This window comes from Cucurbita maxima, unplaced genomic scaffold, assembly GCF_002738345.1.
Source record: "Cucurbita maxima cultivar Rimu unplaced genomic scaffold, Cmax_1.0 Cma_Scf00006, whole genome shotgun sequence".
Taxonomy (NCBI): Eukaryota; Viridiplantae; Streptophyta; class Magnoliopsida; order Cucurbitales; family Cucurbitaceae; genus Cucurbita; species Cucurbita maxima.
This window is the reverse complement of record NW_019272022.1, coordinates 1,503,376-1,530,551: the sequence shown is the minus strand read 5'-3', so window position 1 is coordinate 1,530,551 and position 27,176 is coordinate 1,503,376. Positions and strand designations below refer to the sequence as shown.

At 36.2% G+C, this 27,176-nt stretch overlaps 3 protein-coding genes across 3 annotated transcripts in view; all 3 read left to right on the top strand.

The window, feature by feature from the left end:
• The first annotated feature begins 5,130 nt into the window (after positions 1-5,130).
• On the top strand, positions 5,131-10,314 carry LOC111480508 (carbamoyl-phosphate synthase large chain, chloroplastic-like). The gene is made up of 4 exons (XM_023125592.1): positions 5,131-6,704; positions 7,353-8,045; positions 8,335-9,895; positions 9,985-10,314. Exons 1-3 carry the CDS (start codon positions 5,361-5,363, stop codon positions 9,874-9,876), a joined length of 3,579 nt encoding a protein of 1,192 aa, XP_022981360.1. The 5' UTR covers positions 5,131-5,360; the 3' UTR covers positions 9,877-9,895; positions 9,985-10,314.
• A 3,535-nt stretch (positions 10,315-13,849) lies between these two features.
• Positions 13,850-20,071, top strand: LOC111480573 (probable amino acid permease 7). The gene is made up of 7 exons (XM_023125692.1): positions 13,850-14,058; positions 14,160-14,399; positions 14,501-14,594; positions 17,372-17,598; positions 18,299-18,432; positions 18,661-18,888; positions 19,526-20,071. Exons 1-7 carry the CDS (start codon positions 13,944-13,946, stop codon positions 19,925-19,927), a joined length of 1,440 nt encoding a protein of 479 aa, XP_022981460.1. The 5' UTR covers positions 13,850-13,943; the 3' UTR covers positions 19,928-20,071.
• Positions 20,072-23,713: 3,642 nt separating this feature from the next.
• Positions 23,714-27,176, top strand: part of LOC111480763 (KH domain-containing protein At4g26480-like) — a 10,160-nt gene continuing 6,697 nt past the window's right edge. Inside the window, exons 1-4 of the mRNA XM_023125931.1 lie at positions 23,714-23,988; positions 24,476-24,561; positions 25,593-25,738; positions 26,931-27,050. Of these exons, the coding sequence (XP_022981699.1) occupies positions 23,714-23,988; positions 24,476-24,561; positions 25,593-25,738; positions 26,931-27,050 (627 nt within the window). The remainder of the gene's footprint in view (positions 23,989-24,475; positions 24,562-25,592; positions 25,739-26,930; positions 27,051-27,176) is intronic.

Genomic DNA, 27,176 nt, shown 5'->3' with positions numbered 1-27,176 from the left:
TGTGAATGTTTGATTAATCCACCACACCTAAATGGTGTGAAAGTTATCTTATTTATAATCAAATGAATTACAAGGATATGGAAATAGTAATAAATGGAAATAACAATAAATAAAAAGATACGATAATAAAGCAAATATCTAATATTTGCCTTATAATAAAATATCAAATATAATATATATGGTAAACAATAATTTATTACTAAATATCCTTAACACACCTATCATCATCTAATCTATTATGTACTCCCTCGTCCCCTCTCAAGGTTGGTTTACGAGCTCTTGATTTGCTTCTACACACAATAGTAGCTCCTCAAGGCTGATTTACTCTATACACAGTATTAACTCTTCAAGTTAAGACCGTTCATGCAGTTATCAATCTCGTAAGCTTTTTAAGATTTTCTTGGGTGCCATGGAGGTTTACTAGATTCTTAGGGCTTCTAGACGGTTTAGATCTCATCTCACTCTTCTGGAATACTTGGGGATAGGTCCTCGGGGCTAATATAATCTTTGGGTGCAATCAAGTTTAGACCTTTGATCGCCGCTTACGATCCTAGGCTACTCGGTCTACTAGAAACGTACTAACTTAGGTTAACGTGAAAAACATTCTAGCTCTAGCACCTTAATCTTGACTTGGTTCATTATGCATGGTTTATTAGAGAGATATTCCTAACAATCACCTAAAAGAGGAAAATCATAATATAAATGTTCATACATATTCTAATCACCTAAGGTAAGATATGCTCGCATGCTTAGCATGTCCTAACGATCCCTACAAGTATATATTGATAAAAGTCTGAATGACTATTTACTTAGATGATGCAAGTATTCCCAAGCTATCTTTTCTACGTATTAGGAGCTCAATTTTTTTTAAAAATTTCTCTAGCAAGTCCCAATTTAAGTGAAAAATAAGATCAGTATTAAAATCGACATGAAAAACAGATGAATGGACGTTGAACAGGGCAAAAACATCACGCACGGCTGGAGCATCTCCCATACGCAGGTATACGTACGAGTAACCACACGGATCTGGAGGGAGTACATGTTCTCTTCACGTGATATGTGGCGAGCACGAATATGCGCGTCTGTTTCAGTTCGAGTCAGTGTTACAACCACACTCTTTCTTGACTTGTTCTTGTTCTTAACCTGAGAACTTGAGCTTTAGGTTTTCTTAAGTACTGAATTCTTGCCATGATCTTGCCTAAGAACCTTGATCCTGAGTTTTTAGTTCTTAAGTTAGTTATGTCCTAAGGGTCTTATCTCTAAGATTCTAAGTTCTTGGAGAACTTTGGATCTTGATCCATGTTCTAGTCGTCATCCTTAGTTCTATTCTTGTCTTTAGTCTTGTTCTTGATTATTGTTCTATTCTCATTTTATTTCCTAAGGCAATTCCCTTAGGATTTACGGTACAAGAGACTTAGTCTAAACCTGCATTCACGGTTTCATGTGTTCCTTGCAATATAATCTGAAACCTATACTCAAGGCTTCTTATATTCCAAGCCGTGCAATTTGAAACTTGCATCCAAGAATTGTTCTGTTACAAGCCGTCCAGTCTTAAAACCTATGCCCAAGGCTTCTTACATTCCAAGCAACAAAGTATGAATACCTACACCCAGGGTTTCATACATTTCAAGTGGTGTAGCTGAAACTTGTGTCCAAGACTTCTTACCTTTCAAACGAGGAAGTCTGAAAAACCTAAATCTAAGGCTTTTTACATTATAGGCCATGTAGTCAGAGTCATGAACATATTGTACCGTGGGAGGTTTAGGGGTTTCTCGAGTTTTTGAGTATGAGAACCTAGGTCTTACGGGTAAGGGGTAACTTAGTCCTTTCCCATAAGTCATGGCTTATACCCTTAACATGTTCTAGAACCTTTGAGATCTCTTATAGTTCTTATAACCTTGAGTCTTGAGAACTTCGTAAGGTTCTTATAGGGACATTTTGGTAATTTATCCTATTTCTTTGGTTTAGGTTCTTAACTTCTCCCAAACTTATTGAAATCTTAAGTAAAGTTCTATGTCTTCCTTAAATCCTCGATTCATTTGAAGGATGTTTGAGCCTTAAAATAATTTAAGGATCTCTAGGGGTGTTTTAGTCAATTTTACCCCTAATTTTTGGTTCGGTACCTAAACGTGCTCTAGACTTTGAAACTTTACATAATCTTTAAACACAATGAAATAAGGTCTTTTAGAAGGTTATTTGGGCCATGGATCGGGGCTACTTGGTTTACGTACTTATTCTTCTCCAATGACCACCAAATTTCATATACACGCGAATTTTGTTTAGTGGGTTATTTAAACGTTACTTGAATCTCGAGTAAATAACTCAGTTTGGGACTCAAGCAAATCACTCGGTTAAGAATTTCAATAACCTTACTTAACTTACGTGTCGCTATGGGGAAGAGACGCGTGTTCCAAGTTGGGGCGTGGGTCTTGAGTCGCAGGTTGTGGGTCATGTGTGTTGAGTGTAGGTTTTGGGTTCGATTCGGAACCGATGAATCCTTCTTCTCCGCCCGAAGACCCTTTGGTTTTTCTTTTTTGAATCCCTTTCTCTCACTTCTCGAACATCTCCGACGACGTTTCTATCGTCTCCATTTACTTCCGACGTGTTTCGTTCTTAGTGGAAGTAAATATTTTTTTAAAATCATTTCTTCAACAAAAATGTAATGCCTTTATAATTAAATTGTTTTAGGGCCTCATAAATTGTAGCCTTTTTGAAATAAAATTTGGAATCACATGGTTGTTTTTTGAAAATGTGATCCCCTTTGGGTTTGTTCAAAGGTTAAGTTAGGAATTTGGCTTTATTATCCTATTTGGTCTTTTGTGCAATGAGAGGTCAAATAATAATTTTCAACAAACTTTCTATTTTTATTTTTAAGAATTATGAATTAATTATTTAATAATCTTAATCAAAATTAACTCCGATTAATTTTAATAGCTACCCTATTGAATTGTTCGGGTTATAAATTTTGTTAAATAATGAATCCAACTCAAAGATAATTTTTTTTTTGAGTTCGATTGGTACGAGTTGTTCAGATAATTTATTTAAATTTTTGTTTTTAATAAAAATAAATAAATTTTAGTTATTTTTAAGAGTGGTCGAAGAATAAATAATAATAAATTTTAGTTTGAAATTAAATAAAAATAAAATAAATAAGTTTACAAGTCAACCCAAACCATACGAGTTGGATGAATCGGGTTTTTGTTTCGTGAATCTTTTGGATTCATGTACGTACTGAATTTATTTCATTTATTTCTCATATCATATTGGTCATGTATGAGATATATAAAGTTTTGTCTAGCATTGTTATGAGATGAAATCAGTGTCATTTTGTATTTATCGAGCCAATTTGGAGTAACCACTTTAATTATAGTGATTAGCTACCACCAATGGATATTAGGGAAATTTTTTATCTACAAATCACGTAAATTTTTGTGTCACTTTATTCATTTATGTTCGTAGATGTGTTACGATCGATTTTGCTTTCACTTTCACTGCAACAAATATTTGAAAATACTGAGATTAAAATCGAATAAAACTCAAACTACAAGAATCAAAATGGTATTTTAACCTAAATTTTGTTCGTTTTAAAAATCAAGCCACCTATGAAAAAAACTCGAGAAAAATAGTCATTTAAACATGTTTATTTTTAAATATTTTAAAGTTTTCTATAATTTTTTTTTTCGATTTGGGCGGGATTTATTTTTTAAAAAAAATTTAAAAATTTGGGTCAGCTCGCAGAGTGACATCTTTTAGGTCGGATCAACCCACCAATTATTGGAGTGCACTATTGTTACACTTTCTCAAGATCAATTTCATGAATTTAAAATAGTTTAAAATATTAATAGACGATAACACTATGAATAAATTGAGACCACATTTAAATTAGACAAGTTTTAAAGACATGATGACAAAGAACTGAAAGTTACTGTTTATATCAACAATGTGCATTTTTCTGTTAGATGTCTCAGTCATAAGACATGTAAGTAAGAACAAAGTATGTCGAGAATACCTATATTGATTTGTAGGGATAATCGTCACTTTAAGCGAGAATGTTGAACACAACTCTATGTGGGAAACACTCGCACAGTTTATTAAGACTGATCGAGAAGACATTTACAAAACACTCGGTAGAAACTACTACTTTGTATTGCATTGCTTCACATTTCTTGGGATGATAAACTAAGTAGGGTGGGGGTACTTATACTGGATGATAAGTAATCAATTCCTAAAATTTTCGAACCTTTTTTCTAAAGTATCTAGATGATTTTTCTAAATTTATTCATAAAATCCTAAATCATGTTCTTAACATAAATATAGTCGCTTATACAATGGTTCGGCTTAACCCTATTGGACTAGTGATGATATTTTAACAAGGAATTCCAAGAGATATGGAGAAATATCGGGATCATCAAATACCGAATCTAGATTCTGAATCTTGATCCTGAGTCGATTTTTGGCTAATGGGACAATGGTCCATACTACCAAGCTTTATTAAAAAAAAGTGGGAAGGATAAATCAATTTTTTATTCTTTAATTTATGTCCTTTACCACTTTATGTAGTCTTATGCTTGGAAATATTGTAGTATGAGATGCTCCTTTATGTGGTCTTTATGTAATTAATGAAATTCTAGCTTCAAAACGAGGGTATGAGGAAACCCGACCAAAAAATTGGTTCAACTGAATCGGACCAAATCGATCTAACTAAACTAAATCAGACAGCGGTGACATCTTCCCTTGATTACCTATGCTTGAGAACGACGGAACCCACTGAACGAGCGCCTATGTACCACCTAGACTTACCCTTCAGCTAGCACACGCTCATGCTATCAAAGCCACGAAAGGAAAAGAGCCCACATAAAATTATGACATATATAAATATCGTAATGTACGTGTTCGTACTCATCACAACAGGGACATACAAAAATGCATGAGATTTCCATAACTTTAAATCATGACGTTACATTCATTCTCTAATAAACATAACTTTCATGAAACATACGGGATGTAACAATACCTCGTAATCTTTAAAGGATTCCATTCGGAAGTGACAAAATATGATACGTGCAGTGCCACAAGGGTAATATTGGTATTTTTTAAAAGATTATAATAGAGAAATTGAGAGGGCAGGAAGGGGCAGGCGCCACAGCAATAGAAGCCCTAATATTCAAACTCTGCGTCCATATGTACTACAGAACCTTCTTCTTGTTTCCACCAACACACTGTTGAGTTGCAGCCAGCCATTTTTCACTCTGCAACAATCGAACGCTTCAATTTTCAACTTCAGAAAGCTTCGATTCATTCCTTCTTTTCTCTCTGACGCCTTAAACATTTCTGTTCTACTCTCAGAGTAGAGCTTAGAAATGGGTTACTGTTTGATTTCCTCTCAATCTCTCACTTCCAAGTCCATTTTGTGTCGATCGTCGTCCATTGGTGGTTCTTCCGGTTCGTGTTTGTCCAATATCAGCCATGCGCGGTGTTTTTCTTACTCCAGCAGAGTCGGATCGACTTCTCTCAAGATTCAGCCGTGGCAGAAACGGCTCTATCCGGTTGGGAAGCTGTACAGGCGAAACTGTTTGGTTCGATGCGAGAAAAATGATGAGAAGGCGATCAAAGAGACTAAAGGAGGGAAAATTGGGAAGAGGACTGATTTGAAGAAGATTTTGATTCTTGGTGCAGGGCCCATTGTGATTGGGCAGGCGTGTGAGTTTGATTATTCTGGTACTCAAGCTTGCAAGGCGTTGAAAGAAGAGGGATATGAAGTTGTGTTGATTAACTCGAATCCGGCTACGATAATGACGGACCCGGACTTGGCTGATAGAACTTATGTTACTCCGATGACACCAGAGCTTGTGGAGAAAGTGCTTGAGAAGGAGCGGCCTGATGCTCTGTTGCCCACTATGGGCGGCCAGACTGCGTTAAACTTGGCAGTTGCTTTAGCTGAAAGTGGTGCGCTTGAGAAATATGGTATCGAGTTGATTGGAGCTAAGCTTGATGCAATTAAGAAAGCTGAGGATAGGGATTTGTTTAAGCAGGCTATGAAGAACATTGGGGTTAAGACGCCACCTTCAGGGATTGGGAATACGCTTGAGGAATGTATTGAAATTGCTAGTCAGATTGGAGATTTCCCTTTGATCATCAGACCAGCTTTTACACTAGGGGGTACTGGAGGTGGGATTGCTTACAATAAGGAGGAATTTGAGTCTATTTGCAAGGCGGGTTTGGCGGCGAGCTTGACATCCCAGGTTCTGGTGGAGAAATCATTGCTGGGTTGGAAGGAGTATGAACTTGAGGTCATGAGGGATCTTGCTGATAACGTGGTGATCATTTGCTCCATTGAGAATATTGATCCTATGGGGGTTCATACAGGGGATTCCATAACTGTGGCACCTGCTCAAACTTTGACTGATAAGGAGTATCAGCGACTGAGGGATTCTTCCATTGCTATCATTAGGGAAATTGGTGTTGAGTGTGGTGGTTCGAATGTGCAATTTGCTGTTAATCCAGTTGATGGTGAGGTGATGGTGATTGAAATGAATCCCAGAGTTTCCAGGTCCTCTGCTTTGGCTTCCAAGGCTACTGGTTTTCCAATAGCGAAGATGGCTGCCAAATTGTCAGTTGGTTATTCCTTGGATCAGATTCCGAATGATATAACAAAGAAAACGCCTGCTAGTTTTGAGCCTTCAATTGATTACGTGGTGACTAAGGCAAGTTTTTCTGCATAAGTTTTCTTTTTTTGTTATCTTTTGAGTGGTTTTGGAATTGAAAGTAATGGGATATTGGTCCGTTGTTTAAATGATATATACAGAATATTATATACCGGAAAGTTTAGCATGGTTGTAATTTGTGATTCATTCATTTAAAAACTTCAACATTGTCCAAAGCCCATACTCCTGCATAGTTTTTAAAGCTAATTTGTTGAGCTTGAACAATCAATTGAGAATAACAAAGTTTGTGTATTCCAAATCTTAGTTCTTGGTGTATAGAAAATCCGTAGTTGTATGGTTTTATGAAAATCGAGCATAGTATAGAGGAGATTTTGAATGTGCATATTCTTCCTTGTCTATGGTACCAATTTCCTTAAAATATTCTATCTCACATTTTAAGGCTAACAGCTTTGTGATCGAAACGATATATTGTCCTTGCTATGATTGTTATATTCATTTAAGAAAGTTTTGTATAGTGTATATGATTAATACAGAATTCCTATGTCGTCCTGCGAGCTTACTTGATGTTGGTTGATAATTTATCCATCTTTTGATCTTCATTACTTTTTCTCCTGCCTCTCCCCACACCTATTTTCCACATGTTTACATCTCTTCTCCCTGTAAGTGTTTTTGCATGTTTTCTTGTAGATTCCCAGATTTGCTTTTGAGAAGTTCCCAGGTTCTCAACCAATATTGACTACTCAGATGAAATCAGTTGGTGAAGCTATGGCTCTTGGCCGCACTTTCCAAGAATCCTTTCAAAAAGCTGTAAGATCATTGGAATGTGGATACTCTGGATGGGGTTGTGAACCCATTAAACAGCTTGATTGGGATTGGGAACAATTGAAATACAGCCTCCGAGTTCCTAATCCAGATCGCATTCATACTATATATGCTGCAATGAAGAAGGGAATGAAAGTAGACGATATTCATGAATTGAGTTACATTGATAAATGGTTCCTTACTCAGTTAAAGGAGTTGATCAATGTGGAGCAATACCTCTTGGCTCAGAGCTTGTCTAATCTGACCAAGGAAGATTTCTATGAAGTAAAAAGGAGAGGTTTCAGTGATAAGCAGATAGCATTTGCCACTAAATCAACTGAGAACGAGGTGCGCTCTAAGCGAATATCTTTGGGTGTCGTCCCAGCTTATAAGCGGGTGGATACATGTGCTGCAGAATTTGAGGCAAATACTCCTTATATGTACTCTTCTTATGATTTTGAATGTGAATCAGCTCCAACTCAAAAGAAAAAGGTTTTGATATTGGGTGGTGGCCCTAATCGTATTGGTCAGGGTATTGAATTTGACTACTGTTGCTGCCACACGTCATTCGCTCTCCAGGTTTGTGTTCCATATTTTAAATAATCGAAACATGCCCATGAATTAACTGGTACTGTTTAGGAAACTTATCTTATTGCAATATTTTTCAATATTACTGATAATTAGTAATCTAGTATGACAGATTGGCTTGATTCCATTCTGATGCAATCTTATATTATTAGGTTATTTTGATTCCCACTGTTAGAGCACTGTTCTGCATATGGTAGTTATATCATGTACAGAAAATGTTGGATGGTTAGTCTTAACCTTAGCTTGTACCTTTAAATTTTCACCCAACTTGTTTTTGTAGGATGCGGGATATGAAACAATCATGATGAACTCGAATCCTGAAACAGTGTCAACAGATTATGATACGAGTGATCGGTTGTACTTTGAACCCTTGACAGTTGAAGATGTTTATAACATTATAGATTTGGAACGTCCGGATGGCATCATTGTACAATTTGGAGGTCAAACACCATTGAAATTGGCTCTCCCTATACAGAAGTATTTAGATGAGAACAAGCTTAAATGTGCTAGTGGTGATGGACATGTTCGGATTTGGGGTACATCTCCAGATTCCATAGATGCGGCTGAAGACAGAGAAAGGTTCAATGCAATCCTTAAGGAGTTAAAGATAGAACAACCAAGAGGGGGCATTGCCAAGAGTGAAGCAGATGCTCTCTCCATTGCTAAGGATATAGGATACCCAGTTGTTGTCCGGCCTTCTTACGTTTTAGGTGGTCGAGCAATGGAAATTGTGTACAATGATGACAAACTAGTGACTTATCTCGAAAACGCTGTGGAAGTTGATCCAGAACGTCCCGTATTAGTCGACAAATATCTGTCTGATGCTGTTGAAATTGATATTGATGCATTAGCTGATTCACATGGGAATGTGACAATTGGTGGGATAATGGAGCATATCGAGTTAGCTGGCGTTCATTCAGGCGACTCTGCTTGTTCACTCCCAACGAAGTCGATTCCATCATCTTGCCTCGATACTATTAGGAATTGGACAACAAAATTGGCAAAGAGGCTAAATGTCTGTGGGCTTATGAACTGTCAGTATGCAATCACTTTGGCAGGGGAGGTTTTCTTACTCGAGGCAAATCCACGTGCTTCCCGAACGGTCCCATTTGTTTCTAAAGCCATTGGGCACCCATTGGCTAAGTATGCTTCCCTTGTTATGTCCGGGAAGTCTCTATATGAGCTTGGCTTCACGAAAGAGGTGATCCCCAAACACATGTCAGTGAAGGAAGCCGTCCTTCCTTTTGAGAAGTTCCAAGGCAGCGATGTCCTATTGGGGCCTGAGATGAGAAGCACGGGTGAGGTTATGGGTATTGATTACCAGTTTCCTATTGCATTTGCAAAAGCCCAAATTGCTGCAGGGAATAAGTTGCCACTTTCTGGAAGTCTGTTCCTCAGTTTAAATGACTTAACAAAGTCCCATCTTTCCAAAATAGCCAAGGCATTTTTAGAGCTTGGATTCAGCATCACTGCAACTTCTGGAACTGCCCATGTTCTTCAATTGCAAGGCCTTCCTGTCGAGCGAGTGCTGAAACTGCACGAGGGGCGGCCTCATGCTGGTGACATACTTGCTAACGGGCAAATTCAGTTGATGGTAATCACTAGTGCTGGTGATGATCTCGATCAGATTGATGGACGACATTTGAGGAGAATGGCTCTTGCATATAAAGTTCCGATAATAACTACGGTTGCTGGAGCATTGGCAACTGCTGAAGCCATAAAGAGTCTGAAGGCGAGCTCGATTTCAATGATTCCTCTTCAGGACTACTTCGTTGAGACAACAAGTGGGAGTCAAAAGGACTTGCAGTCAGCTTCAATATGATTCTGCTGTATATACATTTGTAAGTGTTCATATTACTTTACATTCTTCGTCGTATTAGTTATCTTCTGGCCTACCGATTTATTCCGTTTCGCCTTCTGTTCGTCCCAGGTTCCCCAAGTTCAGCTCTGCTAGCTTATGTAGCTTATGATAGCAAATTTTACGTGCGACACGGCTGTTTGATTTGGACTTAAACTAGTAATTTAAATAACTTTCATAATTGTACAACTATTTCATGCTGTTGGTATCTTCCCAGTTCACAGCAGTGGAGAAAACTCTTTTCTTTCAGATGTCTCCATTGTAGGCATGGAATGGTGTGCTCAGTCCTCCATTTCAAGGGTAGATATAAATCTAGTTCCTCCTTGTGAATGTGAAGCAGCCTCCATTTATGAATGCTTGGAGAAACATTTTCAAATAAGAATCAAAGAGTTGAGGTATAAATTTCTTGGATTCTCTTTCAATGCATTTATTTGCCATTACTTGTTTTGACCTGCTATGTCCTAAATAGGTAAGACATCTTTAGAGAGACACCTATCAATCATCAAACTATGCTTCCAACCTTAAAAGTTTTAGAACACTAGTGAGGAGAAATTTTTTCTTTTAAATTTCTGTAAGATTATGGAAATTTAAGGGGACGTAGAGAGCGTGTTATGATCGCAACTATTGAAAAAAAAAAGTAAAAAATTTAACATTTCTATATAATTTTCTTAACGATCATAGTTGATACCTTTGCTTTGTTCTTGGCTCAAGAAGCATAGAGGCGTGCATGGTGTTACAACCTTGCTATGAAGAAAGAGTGCTATGATTGCAACGTCGCATGATTGAAAATATACAATTGTGACACAGCTCGTGTCTCCCTTGTTCTTCTCTTCTCCTTTACCTTAACCTTAGCTCGTGTCTCCCTTGTTCTTCTCTTCTCCTTTACCTTAACCTTATGGCTTGATCTTTTTGTGCTGACCCGAATCTTGTTTTGTATGGGTCTTTTTATTGATTGTTTTGCCTTCTTTTAACTTGGATTTTTCCTCTTAGTCTAATTTTACACATAGTATTGGTCCATACTCTCTAATTGGAATTCATGGTTTGACTTTTGCGATAATAGAGACCAATTTGAGAGTAATTGTTTGTCATTTTTAGTTATCGTCTAATTAGGACATTGCCTATTTGGCCTTATTCAGTGCTCAAAGATAGACCTTTGGACAAGTGCTCCAAATGAGGCCTCAGATTTTCCTTAGGATTACCCATCAAACTCTTATAAATTTTCATAGGTTTAATAATCTCCTCTAGAATCATTAATATTGATTTCTGAAAGTTAATCTTGGATTCTCCTCGGTGGATGATCGGGGACGAGCCAATAGTCGTAAATCCAGTGTAATTGCACAATATCTCTTCGGGTAATAAAATAGAGAATACTCTAAATACCAAATCTCAACAAAAATGGATTTAACAATGAAAACGTAACAAAAAGTAAGCATAATTGAAAATGGATGAGAAAAACAATAATAGAAATTTGCTTCAATCCAATGAAATATGAGGTCACTTACGTGTCGGTAAGTAGTTCAATTAGCCTCAATCGCTACTCGTTCGCACCTGCATCTCATTCTTATACACCCCATTGTGAGTCAAGTTCAATACATATTCAACTATTTTTAAATATTTTAAGAATAATAAATTAAGCACATATGCTTGGTGAATAGAGTATTAGTTATCCTCTTAGTCGTCGTCGACCGTTCAATACTTTTCAAAAAAAAAAAATTTGTAGCTCGATTCTAATTTAGTTATGTTTATTATAATCTCTATGTATTTAGCTAAACTTTAAAGACATTCGGGATATCTCAGTCTATATGCTAACAATTTCAGATAAGGCAAAGAAAGTGTGATGAGGAGGCATTCAATTAAGTGTGAAAATTGCCTAATTATGTTAGGTTGAGGGATAATAGGTTGTCCAAAAGAATGGAGAGTTTGTAGTTTATTTTTTAACAACATCTAATCAAAGCCGTTTGTCTAAACTATAATGCAATTAGTTAGAATTCCAAAAACATCACGCGAACGTTTAAAGTAGTGTGTTTAAGAAATTTGATGACTCGAAAAATTCGATCAGTCAAGCTTAACTTATACAGTTTGGTCGGATTATGAACTTATTTAGATCGGGTGAGGTTCAAATAATTGAAAAGTTTATGGATCTAGTTGGTTCATGGGTTCCTCTAAAACTAAACCCAATCAACTTGGATTTATTGTCTATTTTAAAATATACATTTTTGCATATGGTAGCATTGTGATTAATTTCTTACCGCTCTTAAAAATAATTTTTAATTATTTGGAAAGTAGCTTTTAGGATTTGATCTAATAATCTTGTTGAAAAACAAAAATTTTAGATCTGAATTATCTAACCATTCAAAAAAACGATAAACAATCAAACAAATAAAAGTTTTGGAATGGATTGTCTTGATGATCAAGATCAAGAGAAAAAAAAACTCGTTTCTAAATTTGTGATTCGAATCACCATGACTTCATAAAAACATAATATGCAACTATCGTTATAACGTCCAAAATCTTTATACCGAAGCAACAACAAGAATGATTATTTATAACCTTGATAAACTTTTAAGTAACCCATTGTCAATTGAAGGTTTGTAACTCTCGTGTCCATCAATACTATACTGGTCAATAGCTAATTGTAACTTATACTCTTAAAAAAATTCTCTAACGCTTAAAAAATACAATAAAACATCCTTAAATCAAAACAACTATATAAATTGTCATCCACCCAGAATTCTTTGTGATACGATTAGGACACCTTATTTCGTATCAACTATATTGAAATCCAGTCGTAAATTTTAAGTAAATGATTGCAAATGAATAAATCAATATTCTACCATTTAATATTTTACTTTTATTAAATACAAAAATTTGAATAAAAGACTCGAACAATCCAAACTAACCAAACCTAAAAAAATTTACAGTTGAGTTGGGTTCATTCTTCAACGAGGATTGTTTGGGTTAAAAAAATTTACAATTAAATCTAAAAAAGTCTCAACTTGACCCGACCCGACTAAATTCAGGAGAACACTCGTAAGTAAAAAGATTAGCTCTCGTAATATCTATAAATAGATGCACTTTTTTAATGAAGTTGAAGGAACTTACGAGTTGTTGGATGTTCACGTTATTTAATACATATAAATATTAAAATAATTTAGAATAATAATGAATTATTATTTAGTTATTTACTGAAATTATTAAATAATAAGCTACCAATATATTAAATTCATTATTCCAAAATTATTTAATACATACAAAAATTCATTATTCCAAAATTAATTAATTATTAAATTAGTAGGCAACGTTTACTTAATCCATTAATTACAAACCATTTTTTGGTATTTCTTATTAATATTCGTATCAAATTAAAATATACTTCTTTATATTATTTATTTATAATTAATTGATTCGAATTAAATTTATAATAAAATAATAATCTTAATATAGTTGCCTAAGAGAATACACACTGAAATGGTAGGTCCCACTCATGATTGTACGTGTTTGCATATAGCCTCAATAGTAAAGTTATTTACTGAGTATTTCTTAAAATATTCAAGTCATCTACTCCTCTTATTTACCTGATAAAGGCAATGCTTCCCTATACGACTGGTAGTGGCATTGCATTTATGTTTTATTTTCCTTATGTTATTTTTAATTTATGTTAAAGTAAGTAAATTAGTTGTTACGTAAAAAATCATATATTTATATATAATTAAATATTTATTGTATTGATAATAAAATGTGGAATAATATTTTATTTTTAAAATACAAATTTATTAAATAAAAAAACAAAAATTGAAAGACTATTATTTTTAATATATTATTAATAATTACAAATTTAATTTTTATTTTTTAAACGCAGAAAGTCAGACAGCATGACTGTTGAAGCATCATTAAAAGAATCAATAAATAAATAAATCAATTTCAGTTTTCGCAATAATCCTCCTCCTCCGCCTCCTCCTTTGTCCGAACATACATTAAATCCTCCGACCAAGAACAGCAAGAACAGCCGTTCAAAACTTGACCACACAGAAATGGGCGGCGGAGACGGCGGCGCTCACGGTGAAGAGGACGATGACCGATCGACCTTGATCGCCGAAGGCCTTTCATCCTCCGGCGACGCGGCAGAAGAATCGATTGAGAGAACTGGTAAGACGCGATCCAAGTGCAAATTTCAATGCGATCAATTTGTTTTTGAATTTAATTGACTTGCGATTTGTTGTTGTGTGTGTGTTTGGGGGGAATTTTAGGGAGTTTGACGACGGCGGTTGCTCATATAATTACCGGAGTGATCGGCGCCGGCGTGTTATCTCTGCCGTGGAGCGTGGCCCAGTTAGGATGGATCGCCGGACCGATGCTGTTGGCGGTGGTTTTCCCGGCGGTGACTTTCGTATCGGCGTTTATGATGTCCGACTGTTACCGATATCCAGATCCAGAAGTTGGGCATTTGAGAATCAGATCGTACTCCGAAGCTGTGAGGTTGCATTTAGGTTCGTACACTTTTCTTTTCTTTTCATTTTAAAGTTATTTTTGGAGATTAATTTAAGGTTTAATTAATTAAAAAATAATTTTTATTATGATAAATGTGCAGGAGAAAAGAGGGAGAAGGTATGCCGTGTGCTGATAGTGATAAACTTATGGTTTAATGGCGTCGCCTATCATATCACCACAGCCACCAGCATCCGGTACCATCCATTTTCCTTTTATTAATACAAATATATATTATTTATTTATTTATTTATCTATTTATGTTTTTAAATTCAAATTAAAAAAAAATGTAATTATTGTGATTTTTAGTATAATGACTGAATTTGATAATTTTTTTTAAAGAATTATCTATTTTTCATGTTCCAAGTCAAATTAAGTATCTGGTTCTTCTAGAATCTACTTTTTAAAAGTTATTAAGAAATAAATTTAATGGGTTTGAGATTTAATTCTAATAGAATCCACCTTTTTAAGTAAATAACAAATTTTTAATTTTATCCTTAAAATAAATTTAAGGTAATTTATTGAAAAATAACTAAAATGTTTTAAACTCTTTTGTGTTTTTTTTTTTTGTCCTTATAAAACTTTCCGCTAGGTTTTTATTACCCGTAAATTTTGGTACTATTATGTTGTATAATGTCACAATCACACTTTTTTTGGACTCCGTAAAGAGATTGTGTAGTAATCACTCTCACTTCTAAGTGAGTGAGCTTCTGCTCAAGGCTTTTCACACTCTTATAAATGGTGTTTTGTTCTCCTCCCTAACAAATGTGGCAAATGTGGGACATCACAATCCACCCCCCTTGGGGCTCGGTGTTTTGTTCTCCTCCCCAACAAATGTGGGACATCACAATCCACCCCCCTTCGGGGCCCAGCGTCCTTGTTGGCACTCATTCCTTTCTCCAATCGATGTGAGACTGCTACCAAATCCACCCCCTTTGGGGCCCAGCGTCCTTACTGGCACATTGCCTCATGTCTACCCCCTTCGGGGAATAGCCTCCTCACTGGCACATAGTCCGATGTCTGGCTCTGATATCATTTGTAACGACCCAAGCCCACCACTAGTAGATATTGTTCTCTCTGGGCTTCCCCTCAAGCTTTAAAACGCGTTTGCCAGGATAAGGTTTTCACACCCTTATAAATGGTGTTTTGTTCTCTTCCCCAACCAATGTGGGACATCACAGTCAATTCAAAATTGTGTTGTCGTTGATACGAACCACATATACCCAAGCCTTTGGCCTCATTTTCAGAAGAAAATTTTACAAAATAGGGGAAGAGATATTCTCGAAAGAGAGTTGAAAGCAATGTTAGAAAGTAACGTTATAGGCTAGCAAGCAAGTAAGGTACAACAATGACTTGACTAACAAATAACTCTGGGTAGGAAGAATTGATAACTAGTAACATCCTCTCATAATACATTTTGAGGCATTTCATATCTGACAGGGTAGACATGATTTCTCCAAACGGTCATGCACAAAAAAAAAAAATATATAATAATAGAATAATATAACATGAAAGCGACGAAGTAATACAACATGAGCTAGACCTAAGAGTTTGGCATGACAAGCATGATTATGGCATCCTCCCTCACTTAATTAGTTGACGTCCTTGTCAACTATTTTCGTTCAAACTTAGCAATAATAACCTAGGACAGACTTTAGGTCTTCAGTGCATTCCCAACTCCTCTTGGCGTCCGGTAGTCCCTTCAATTTTACTAGATACTCTTGAGCATTTCGTCGTGGTCTATTGATGCGACGTGTTCACTCGGTTAAGATTTCTTATACTTCTTTCTCAGTGGAACTCTTCATTGTGACTAGCGAGTGTGTCAGGTCGTTGGCTTCATATCTTCCTTATCAAGGTGATTCAGTTTCAACTTACTTACATGGATAACAGAATGAATTTTCATTCACGAAGGTAATTAAAGTCGATATGAAGTTTTCCCAACTTTCTCGATGATCTCTACTGGTCCCTTGAATTTTCACACTAGTCTTTGATCCCTATTGCCTCGTAACTGAAATTGTTCCAGTTGCTGATCACCAACTTGGAACTTTAGTGGCTTGCATTTCACATTTGCTCAGCTTGAAATTATTCACAGTTGCAGCTTGGAACGTTTTGGATGAAACTATTTAATTGAAGTGAAATCTAAATATATCTTCTAGCTATCATTCCGAAATGTTCTCGAGGTTACTGAACTGCTTGATGGAGGTGACAATCTACATGAATCTCGGGAGAACGATTTGAAGGAACTTCTTGATGATGGAGAACTCCTTTACCTTGTCCCCTAACAAATGGATGTCGGTAACAATCTTTGTCAATTTCATGGTAAAGTCATCTATTGACTCACCATCCTTCAAACAGATAACCTCAAACTCACTTTACAAGGTTTGCATCTTTGCTTTCTTGATCCGTTCCACACCCACATGTATTATTTGCAGCATTTCTCATACTGCCTTTGTCAAGTCCTTCTCTGCTAACTGGAGAAGGACGTCCTCTTGAACTACTTGGTAGATGACAGTAAGGGTCATCTTCTCATTGCACTCATCAACATCGTCACTATACTCAAAAGCGTCTCATATGCCTTGTGCTTATAAATTAACACACATTTTTATCGACCATGTAGCGTAGTTACTCGTCCTAGGTAACGGGTACTAGAGTGTAACACTCTCCTCCTTTCACTCTTCATAGTCGTCACATCTTTTATGGCGACTTTTCATGACGACGACATTTGTTTCGACATCCTAGCTCTAATACCAGATATTGGTTTTGACCTCTGATCGAAGTACACTGAAACAAATAATTGAAGTAGAAAGAACAACTAGAACAACTAGAAGGGAAAGTTTCTTTGAACCGAAAAACCTTAATCACTCTACTTTTCAATATTTTTATAGCCTATTTGTGGACTAAGACGTGATGTTTCGAAAGTACTCATGCATGCAAACGGATTGTCTCACGTTGTTGTTGCCGCCTCTTCATGCAGGGAAATTGAGAAGCTAATCTGTTACCACAGGCAAGGGCATGAAGTATCTAATTCATGCAATAACCAAGACAACAGCTCTTATTATACCATAATGTTTGGAGCTGTTCAAGTTATGTTGTCCCAAATTCCAGACATGCACAACATGGGATGGTTGTCCATTTTTGCCACAATCATGTCCTTTTCTTACGCCACCATTGGCTTTGCTCTTGGCTTTGCTCAAGTTCTAGGTAAGAAAGTTCGAAACCTTATTTTCTTCCTATCTTATGTTCAAAATGGACAATATCATACCATTGTGGAGATTCATGATTCCTAACATGGTTTCAGAGTCATACCCTAAAACTTAGCCATGCCAATAGATTGGCAAATTCTCAAATGTCGAACAGTGAGTCTCGAAGGCATAGTAAAAAAGTAACTAAAGTATCGAACAAAGGGTGTACTTTGTTCAAAGACTCCAAAAAAAAAAAGTCGAGCCTCGATTAAGGGGAGACATACTTTGTTCGAGAGGAGGTGTTGGATGAAAGTCCCACATCTGCTAATTTGGGAAATGATCCTGGGTTTATAATCAAAGAATACTATCTCTATTGGTATGAGACCTTTTGAGGAAGCCCAAAGCAAAACCATAATAGCTTATGCTCAAAGTGGACAATATTATACCATTGTGGAGATCCGTGATTCCTAAAATGGTTTCAGAGTCATGCCCTAAAATTTAGGCATGCCAATAGATTGGCAGCCTCGAAGGCATAGTCAAAAAGTGACTAAAGTATCGAACAAAGGGTGTGGAAACATACTTTGTTCAAGGGGAGGTGTGTATGAGGCCTTTTGAGAAAGCCCAAAACAAAGCCACGAGAGTTTAATGCACAAAGTAGACAATATCGTGGTTTGTGAACTCAAATTCAATTTGATATCTTTCCTCTGTTGGGTTGACAGAGAATAATAGCATTAAGGGGAGCATTACAGGAATCCCTGCTGCTAACCTTACTGAAAAAGTATTGTTAGCCTTTGAAGCTCTTGGAGATATTGCCTTTGCTTATCCATACTCGCTCATTCTTCTCAATATACAGGTCTTCTCTCTCTCCATCTCTCTAATTTAATTTTAAATTTTTAAATTAAGAAACATATAAATAAGAACAAAATATTCTGAAAGGACCTGTGTTGATATGTACGAGAATGTTTTTTTGTTTGCTTGTTTTTTTTTTTATTTTTTTTTTTATTGTATCCTGCCATTATAAAAGGCTAAAAAGTCGAGAATTTACAATGCGAAACATGTTTTTTTGTCGAGTGAATTTTAGGATACATTGAAGAGTCCACCTTCAGAAAACCAGACAATGAAAAAAGCTTCAACAGTAGCCATTTTAGTGACCACATTCTTCTACTTGTGCTGTTCATGCTTTGGCTATGCAGCCTTTGGAGATGCCACTCCTGGAAATCTCTTATCTGGATCTGCCTTTTATGAGCCCTTTTGGCTTGTTTCCTTTGCTAATGCCTGTGTTGTTCTTCATTTGTTGGGAGGTTATCAGGTACTACTCATTCTTTACTTCTCGTTTGATAACGATTTCGCTCTTTTTCTTAAATTTCAACTCGATTTTGTTCGAGTTTTTTGCCCAAAAATTGATCCTGAATCGAAGTTTTCTTGAAAACAAATCAACTTACTGTGTAACAACTCAGGCCCACCACTACTAGATATTGTCCTCTTTAGGCTTTCCCTTTCGGACTTCCCTTAAAAGGCGTCATCTAGGAAAAGGTTTCTAAACCCTTATAAAGGGTGTTCCATTCTCCTCCCCAACCAATGTGGGATATCACAATTGTAGTGAGCTTGAACGGTTACAAATAGTATCAGAGCTAGACACCGGACAATGTGCCAGCGAGGAGGCTATTCCCCGAAGGGGGTAGACACGGGGCAGTGATGTCAATAAGGACGTTAGGCCCTGAAGGGATGGATTGTGATATCCACATTGGTTGGGGAGGAGAACGAAACGCCCTTTATAAGGGCGTGGAAACCTTTTCCTAGCAGACGCGTTTTAAAGCCTTGAGGGGAAGCTCGAAAGGGACAACCCAAAGAGGACAATATCGGTTAGCGGTGGGCTTGAGTCGTTACATACTGTTTATTACACCCCTTCATATCTTAAATCATATTTCATAATATTTTATTTTCAGATTTTCAGCCAGCCAGTCTTCCCAATGGTTGAGAAATGGGCGACAAGAAAATATCCAAACAACATGTTTGTGACCAAACAATTGTCCATGAAGCTCCCAATGTTGCCTCGCTTACAAGTTCATGTCTTCAGGCTATGTTTTAGAACAGCCTATGTTCTATCAACCACTTGTTGTGCTGTGCTGTTCCCTTACTTCAACCAAGTCTTGGGGTTGATGGGGGCTTTCAGCTTTTGGCCTATAGCCATTTATTTCCCTGTGGAAATGTTCTTGAAGCAAAGGAAAATTAGGGCTTTGACACCCTCATGGATTGTTTTTAGGGTTCTTAGTTTTCTTTGTTTACTCGTCTCTGTTTTTGGGTTTGTCGGGTCACTCGAAAGAATTTGTAATGCTAAGTTTAGCTGAAAGAAGTAAAAAATAAGACAAAGTTGTTCTTTTTCTTTCGTTGTGTTTCTAAGTTGTCTTATTTAATTGTATCTATCGGTACGTTGAATATTAAACTTATTTCATGTATTTATTTATGAATACATGTATATAAGAGTTCTGTGTAATTGAAGAGTCATGAGACTTGGATTCATTTGATAGATACATGCTTTAGTTTATTCATATATCATTATATTGATAGTACATGTACTTGACTTGGGATGACGTCGACATATGGGTCATGTTAATTGGGAACTAAGATGTGTTGATGAGATGCGATATTGTGTTGAGAGACCTTGGCTATTAGTAGAGGCAAGGTCAAGCCAATGACTTGGCCTAGTGTAAGAGACATGTCAGTTGTGACGTAGATGATTGAACATGCACGCGCAAGCGGCTTGTGTGGTCGAACAAGCTTGGTTTCCACACATGTGATGTTTGGTTGGCGAAAACAAACCTCGCCCAAAGTTATATGAAGCTACAAAGTTGGAGAAAAGGGAATATGGGGCTTGGATTTTCCTCAAGGTTGGTTGTGAGTGTGTAAAAATCACGACACCGCACGATTGAAAAAGTATGACTATGACATGCAACGCTATCCGCTTCCTCTAAGATGTAATGGACGTGTTGTCGGTTTCCTCTGAGATTCTAGCTCCACTTGATTTCCAACCAGCTTCGGTTAGCTCAATTAACTCATTTTGACTATTTTGAATCATTTTGGGGAAGTATGATTTCAATTAAAGTTAAGTTCTAAGATCGATTTCTTGAATGAATGTGTAACGACCCAGATCCACCGCTAACAGATATTGTCCTCTTTGGGCTTTTTCTTTCGGGCTTTCCCTTAAGGCTTTAAAATGCTATGGGAAGGTTTCCACACCCTTATAAAATGTGTTTTGTTCTCCTCTCCAACCAATATGGGACATCACAAAATGAATTGTTGTAGGTAAAATTCTCCTCTCCAACCAATATGGGACATCACAAAATGAATTGTTGTAGGTAAAATCAAACTTCTAAGCTTAGAACCGTCTAGTTAAGCTTACTATTGGAATGTATATGGGCTAGGTTGGATGAAATTGACGCACGTTCATGGCTAATATGATGTTATGCATGTTTTACGAGACATCTTGATTTGGAAGTGTATTATAATGTATTACGAGACATAGCTTGACCTTATTATAATCCCTCGACTCCAAGGTTCACTCAAACTTCTAAGCTTGGAAATTGACGCACGTTCATGGCTAATATGACGTTATGCATGTTTTACGATACATCTTGATTTGGAAGTGTATTATAATGTATTACGAGACATAGCTTGACCTTATTATAATCCCTCGACTCCAAGGTTCACTAATTTAACATGATAGTTTCACAACCTTAACTATGTGAGAATGTTTGTCCATTTGCGAAGACGACATGGAGAGCAGTCATACAATCCTAATACCACATCTTACCACTAATCCACTAATGTAACGACCCAAATCTACCGCTCAAATCTACCGCTAGCAGATAATGCCTTATTTGGACTTTCTCTTTTGGGCTTCCCCTCAAAGGCTTTAAAATGTGTATGCTAGGGAAGGTTTCTACACCCTTATAAATGGTGGTTTGTTCTCCTGCCCAACCAATGTGGGACATCACAACTAAGCTTGGATCGCTCATCTTAAGTCCATAGCATATTTTTCATCTCGGAGGCAATTATTCACGGGGAATGTCTATCAACCCATAACTCATAAATGGCGCAATTTAGCTATTGTGCTCCTGAAAGTCCATAAATTTGAACTTAGTCTTTGAAGACTCTAACCAAAACCTTGCAGCCGTGATCTCCAAAACATACATCGAGTTCAATAGCTCTTATAACATTTCATATACTACTTTACAACGTTAGACTGCATATTTAGTCGCAACGAGACATATGGTCAGTTGAATAAAAAAGGTGTACAACTCTCTACCTAAAAAAAAATGAAAATAAATAAGATAAAACTAAAATAAAATAAAATAGAAAAAAAAATGCACCAAAAATTTAATCAAATTAAAACAAAGACCCCACGAATAAAATTAAAATGAAATCCAATTACAAGTTGGTGCTGTTAAAGTTTATCAGCAACAAAGAGCCGGTTTGGGTTACATTTACAAACAAAATAAAAATGATTCAAAATACACAGACGTTATCACATTCCGAAATGACCACGTCATTCTCAAATGCTCTCTCGCCTTGACTGATAGCTTGCGAACACCTCAAAAAAGGAAGGGGAAAAGAGTGAGTATAAAAATACTCGATATCAACCTACTTGTAGGCCCTCGTTGCATCCTTATCCTCGTAACTTAAACTATGTTTGGTTGTGCATTAACGTTTAATTGTTATGGAGAACAACCTCAAATGCCGGTGAAGGTTCTCAAATCCTCAACGAGGGGTCTCTTGTTAATATATTTTTTTCATTTATATTTAACATATATAATATATTAAATATTAATTTTACATTTCAAATTAAATATATTTTCTCCTTTAAATTTAATATATCTAATATATTAAATATCAATTACAATCTTCAAATTTTCTTTTAAATAAATGGAACATTTTAGCGTTACTATAAGCTAGCAAGTGGACCTTATGAGCCTATAGATTATAAGCTCCAATGATATAAAACTAATTAATTAATCAATTTTTATTCATTAATTAGAGGTCACTCCCCTATAGACCTAAAGTTGCACTCCTATACACTAGACAAGTTATGTCCATTGATATAACCATTACAAGCAAGTCGATCCAGACTTTGAAGATCTCAACTCTATAATGAACTACTTTCCTTTTATTAGACTTAGTCAACTTGCATAGCCACAATAGTAAATGGTAGGTATTTTGGGCTAAGGCACATCATCCATGGAAGGTTAGCTCGCAACCCTTCCACCAGGCCATAAAGACACTCTTAAACCCTAAACCCTAAACCCCGACCAACTACTAGGTTATCTGTGTGGTCCCACACCCCCTATGATGTCCCACATTGGTTGGGGAAAAGAACAAACCACCATTTATAAGTGTGTGGAAACCTTCCCCTAGCAGACGCGTTTTAAAGCTTTAAGGGGAAGCCCGAAGAGAACAATATCCACTAGTAGTGGATCTGGGCCGTTATACCCCCTCTCAAGACGGGTTTACAACACCAAAGTCTTGTGTAGGATACTCCTGGCCATTTCCACCAGATAGGGGCACATGGTCATCCCGACGCGCTACACTTCATGCCTAGGCTTAACTCGAAGTTACCTATACTCCTATCGCTAGGCAAGGGCATTGGTGCTAAGAGTGTACGGGAAAAGATAGGAGGAGAAGACTTTGAAGACACCATCACACTACTACTAGGATTGTTAAGCTTTCTTAGTCGTCCTTGTCGTAGAGATCGTATAAACTTAAAAAATCAAAAATTTATTAAATAGATTTAAATTTGATGGGTTACACTCTTAATTTAATATTTTTTAATTCTCATCGGAGAAATTAATCTTATTTTTAATACCCGAAAAGAGTCGTTTTTTTTAATTGCTTCGATCATAAGGCCAATGCCCTTACCAAACGGGCCACTTGGTAACTACGAGCGTCTCTTCATCGGCATAGCTGAGATGTCAAATTCAGTTTGCAGCAGAGGGGCCTAGTGGCGCCCTGGCCTAACGTCTCGGTCGAGATAAAAACTATTAAAAAGTGGAACAAAATTAAATAAAATTTAAAATAATACCTATTATTATAATTATTTAAATAATAATTTTATATTTATCTATAAATATTAAATAAATATGGAGATAAAAGAAGTCCAGCAAGGTTTCCATATTTACTCCATTGATAGAGAGCAGGGTGTCGGGATCGCCCGCAGTGGTCGCAGACTAACAATCCTGGCGGTATCCATATCCACACACCTCTCTGGAGGGAGAGGAGGGAGAGAAATGGCGTCGTCTGCAGGCGGGATGTACATGTCTTTCTCTCTCTCCCCCTCGGCTCCTCACTCTCCTCATCTTCCTGCTCTTCGCTCTCCCTCTTCTGCATCTGCTGCTGCTCTACTCGAGCAAGAAAAGTAACCGATCCACTCTTTTTTCTTGTTTTTTTGGATTTTTTTGGCTGTTTGTGTTGTTGCTTTGTGAGATCTGTGATTTGTGTTTATTTATCTTTGTTTTTTTGGATCACTATGGTTTTGTTTTTGAGTCTTCGTTGATTTCTACAATCGGTGTGTTAGTCACCTGATTCACGTACTAGCGACTAAGTTCTTAAACTGTTTGGACTTAGTTTATACTTGTTCCATGTGCCTCTTGTTTGATTGTCTGATTGATGTTAGATCTGAGCTTATTACACCGTCTTTTGATTTTGGGATTACGTTTCTTTTTATTCATTGTTGAAGTTTTCTACTCTCTTTAGTTGCTTAACATCCATATTTTCTCGAGATCTTTTTTATTTCTTGTGGCATAATCGTATTATGACAGGCCGTTTAACTGATTATATNTTAATTTTTACTCTTTTTTTTTTTTTTTTTTTTTTTTTTTTTTTTTTTTTTTTTTTTTTTGCAGGTATCTCTCTGAGTTGTTGGAAGAGCGGCATAAACTAAATCCGTTTATGTCTGTGCTCCCTAATAGTTGTCGATTGCTGAACCAAGGTGAACTTCGTAGCCTTATCGAAGTAACTCTTGAGAAATAGTTTGCTTCCATCGTTGTTTTTCATTTGGTTGATGTGCTGGAGATCTTGGGGATGGCATTATTGCCCAATCAAAATCAGAACAGAACATATAAGCATGACTGAACTAATCTAACTGAAACTAAATCCAACGAATGTGATGAACAACTATCTGATCTAACTTTGATGGTTATGCTTGCCTGTCGCTTTGCCTTTCTGCTAATACCTTGGATATTTACTTGGCAGGGACCTGAAGTGAGTAAATGGCTGTGTATAAGACCTTTTGTGTGTGTGGACACAATAACATGATAGTTGATAGCACTAAACTAAAGTGACTACAATCAAAATTGGACACTTCTTCCATGAAAAAAAAAAAAAAAAAATTCATGTTACATTGGTTGTCTGTCTTATATCTTATAGATCGATCTAGAAGCATATGAGTTTAGATGCAAGCTCACATGCAAATGTTCTAGCTGTTCGGTACTGAGTCTAATTTTTATGCAGTGCAAGTCCCTTTCCTCGGCATCATTGAGAACCGATCCTTTTATTTTTAACTTCCCCATTGCCTTTATGCCTCTGTATCTTTCTTTCTACACTTGTCTGTTAACTCCTTGTATTCACAAGTACAAATTTGTCTGTAACTTGATGGAAATTATAATATACTAATTAATTCTAATAATTTATTACAAGTTTTCTTCTACCTTTGCTGCCTTTTGTCTACTTTTTTTTTTTTTTTTTTGAGTTTCTGTGGCGTATGCAGCATATGAACTTCCTTTCTCAAGCATTTGGTGGCAATATTAATATTTCATATTGATATTGCTCTATAGTATTGGGGTTCAAGTAATTTATTTTTTTCTTTCTTTTGAACGTTAAATTTCTTTATGAAAGATATATTTCACTGGCCCAGAAGTGAAAAACACCATGTTGTGTGTCCATTATGTGGTAACTACTAACTTTTTAACAAATGCGCTGACTGGTACATCTTGTTCTTGAAAATTGACATTTTTGGAGCAGAAATATTGCGTGTAACCACACTATTGGGGAAGGCATCAGTTTTAGGTCAAAGTGGGCTTGAATATTCCAGCCCCCTGGCTTCTGGAGGAATATTTTCAAATGGAGGTGCTGACTTGAATGGATGGCCATCACGGTTTCAATCAGAAGTATGGATACTAACCATTAACATAACCTTACTGCCCATCTAATTTACTGTACATAAGAAGCATTGCTGACGCAAACTTCTACATTTTTTTTGCTAACTCATGGAATTTACTAATTGCACTTGGGGATAGCTTCTCTAATTAAAAAAATGAGACTTAGCTTTATTTTTCACTGATGCATTTTTTTCCCAGTCTTAGTTTTATCAGCTTCTCTAATGGTTCTAAAAAATTGGTTCTCCGCCTTCAGCCATCTTGATAAATGGATTACAACGTCGATCAAGTTCTGAGGAGCTTACTTTTCTAATTTGTCTTTATGTGTGTGACAAGTTCTATGTGTGAATAATTGATCTTACTTTTCTAATTTGACTTAAATGTTTTGTTTTTTTAGTGAAGGGTTTAATATTCTAATATAGAGTGCTGACTCGTAGTTAACTTTTGTTTATCCCTTGTCTATCTTGGTGAAGGGACTTTTCAAGAAACTTTACCTGTTTGCACACTTGGAATTTTGAAATACATAAATTAGTGGCCCCAAGCGTAATTTATGTCAGTATTAGCGCATTCATATGGTTGTCCAAGAGTAATTTATGTCAGTATTACTTTTCTAATTTGACTTAAATGTTTTGTTTTTTAGTGACAAGGGTCTAATATTCTAATACAGAGTGCTGACTCGTTAGTTAACTTTTGTTTATCCCTTGTTTATCTTGGTGAAGGGACTTTTCAAGAAACTTTACCTGTTTGCACACATGGAATTTTGAAGTACATAAATAAGTGGCCCCAAGAGTAATTTATGTCAGTATTAGCGCATTCATATGGTTGTCCAAGAGTGTGTCTTCATTAAGTGAAAAAAAAAAGTAGAGGAAAAGAAAAGAAAAGAAAAGAAATATGCTACTTTAAGATCCTAGACAACATTTGAATGGTTCTGGGATTCCTAGTATTCCCTTAAGCCACCTAAACATTATCCTACTTTCTATGCATGATTATAATGTTCTCTCTCAAGGTATGCAGTGTTTTCAGTACTCTACACTTCCTCCCTGGATTGTTGTACTAGAATTTATGACTTTGATATATATTGTTTCTGAAAATATCCCATGTTCTTTACACCAAAGTTATGTTGGCTGTTAAACATATCTTGTGTAGGATGATTGCCTTCGTATTAATTTTCTGGTATGAACTCTATATGATGTTATGCATGTAGATGTCAGGTTTATTGCAACCCTCATCAGCGCAAAATTGGCTAAGTTCCCAAGGTAGTTCGTCAAGTCTTATTGTGAAGAGAACCATCAGAGTAGACGTTCCTGTTGACAGCTACCCTAATGTATGAATTAGCATTGTGTTTTGTGTGTTGTCTTTTTGTATGTTTCTTGATGAAATCTAATTGAACCTCTTTTTTTTTTTTTTTTTTTTTTTTTTTTTTTTTTTTTTTTTTTTTTTTTTTTTTTTT